We start from the raw sequence: 1,426 nt of genomic DNA, 5'->3' as shown, positions 1-1,426 counted from the left end.
GACAAATGGACACGGAAAGACAAAGGGACACGGAGGGACAGATGGACTAGGAGGGACACATGGACATGGAGGGACAGATGGACAGGGAGGGACAAAGGGACACGGACGGACAGATGGACAGGGAGGGACAAAGGGACACGGATGGACAGATGGACAGGGATGGACAAAGGGACACGGAGGGACAAAGGGACACGGATGGACAAAGGGACACGGAGGGACAAAGGGACACGGAGGGACGGAGGGACACATGGACATGGAGGGACAGATGGACAGGGAGGGACAAAGGGACACGGACGGACAGATGGACAGGGAGGGACAAAGGGACACGGATGGACAGATGGACAGGGATGGACAAAGGGACACGGAGGGACAAAGGGACAAGGATGGACAAAGGGACACGGAGGGACAGATGGACACGGAGGGACAAAGGGACACGGACGGACAGATGGACACGGAGGGACAAGCGGACACGGACGGACAGACGGACACGGACGGACAGATGGACACGGAGGGCCAGCCAGCCAGCTGGACACAAACAGGCGGACGATGGACAAGCGGACGGCCGGCCGGACAGACGGACAGCCGGAGGCACAGCCGCCCCTCCCCATGGCCCCACCTTGACGGAGTAGGCCAGCGAGATGGTGACGGCCAGCGGGAGCCCCTCGGGGACGGCCACCACCAGCACGGTGACGCCGATGATGAAGAACTTGACCCAGTACTGCACGTAGACCGGGGCGCACTCGGCCAGCCAGGGCCGGCCCTGCACCACGAAGGTCTCGATGACGAAGTAGAGCACGAGGATGATGACGGTGATGGCCGACATGGCCAGGCCTGCGCGGGGACAGCCGCGGGACGCGTCCCCAGAGGTGGCCGCGGCGCTGTCGCCCCGTTCGGGGACGGCAAGGCCTCTGGTGTGCGCGGTCACTTGGGTCACTTGGGTCGGATTTGGCCTTCTTGGGGGTACCCTGTGTGCTTGTCCCCACCTGTGTGCTTGTCCCCACCTGTGTCATTGTCCCCACCCCGTGTCATTGTCCCCTCCTGTGTCCTTCTTGGGGGTACCCTGTGTGCTTGTCCCCACCTGTGTGCTTGTCACCAACCTGTGTCATTGTCCTCACCCCGTGTCATTGTCCCCAGCCCGTATCCTTCTTGGGGGTACCCTGTGTGCTTGTCACCACCCTGTGTCATTGTCCCCAACCTGTGTCCTTGTCCCCACCCTGTGCCTGATGCCCCACTCTGTGTCCTTGTCCTCACCCTCTGTCCTTGTCCCCACCCTGTGTACTTGTCCCCACTCTGTGTCCTTGTCCCCAACCTGTGTGCTTGTCCCCACCCCGTGTCCTTGTCCCCACCCTGTGTCCTTCTTGGGGATACCCTGTGTCCTTGTCCCCAACCTGTGTCATTGTCCCCACTCTGTGTCCTTGTCCCCCCC

At 62.3% G+C, this 1,426-nt stretch overlaps 1 protein-coding gene across 1 annotated transcript in view; it reads right to left on the bottom strand.

Moving 5' to 3' along the window:
* Nucleotides 1-1,426, bottom strand: part of LOC121338782 (plasma membrane calcium-transporting ATPase 3-like) — an 18,621-nt gene that overhangs the window by 7,751 nt on the left and 9,444 nt on the right. Inside the window, exon 12 of the mRNA XM_041409994.1 lies at nucleotides 617-831. Within this exon, the coding sequence (XP_041265928.1) occupies nucleotides 617-831 (215 nt within the window). The remainder of the gene's footprint in view (nucleotides 1-616; nucleotides 832-1,426) is intronic.

The sequence above is a fragment of the Onychostruthus taczanowskii genome, unplaced genomic scaffold (genome assembly GCF_017590055.1).
Source record: "Onychostruthus taczanowskii isolate IOZ18803 unplaced genomic scaffold, ASM1759005v1 scaffold318, whole genome shotgun sequence".
Lineage (NCBI taxonomy): Eukaryota > Metazoa > Chordata > Aves > Passeriformes > Passeridae > Onychostruthus > Onychostruthus taczanowskii.
Note: the sequence above shows the minus strand (reverse complement) of the source record. Positions and strands in the feature narration are given on the sequence as shown.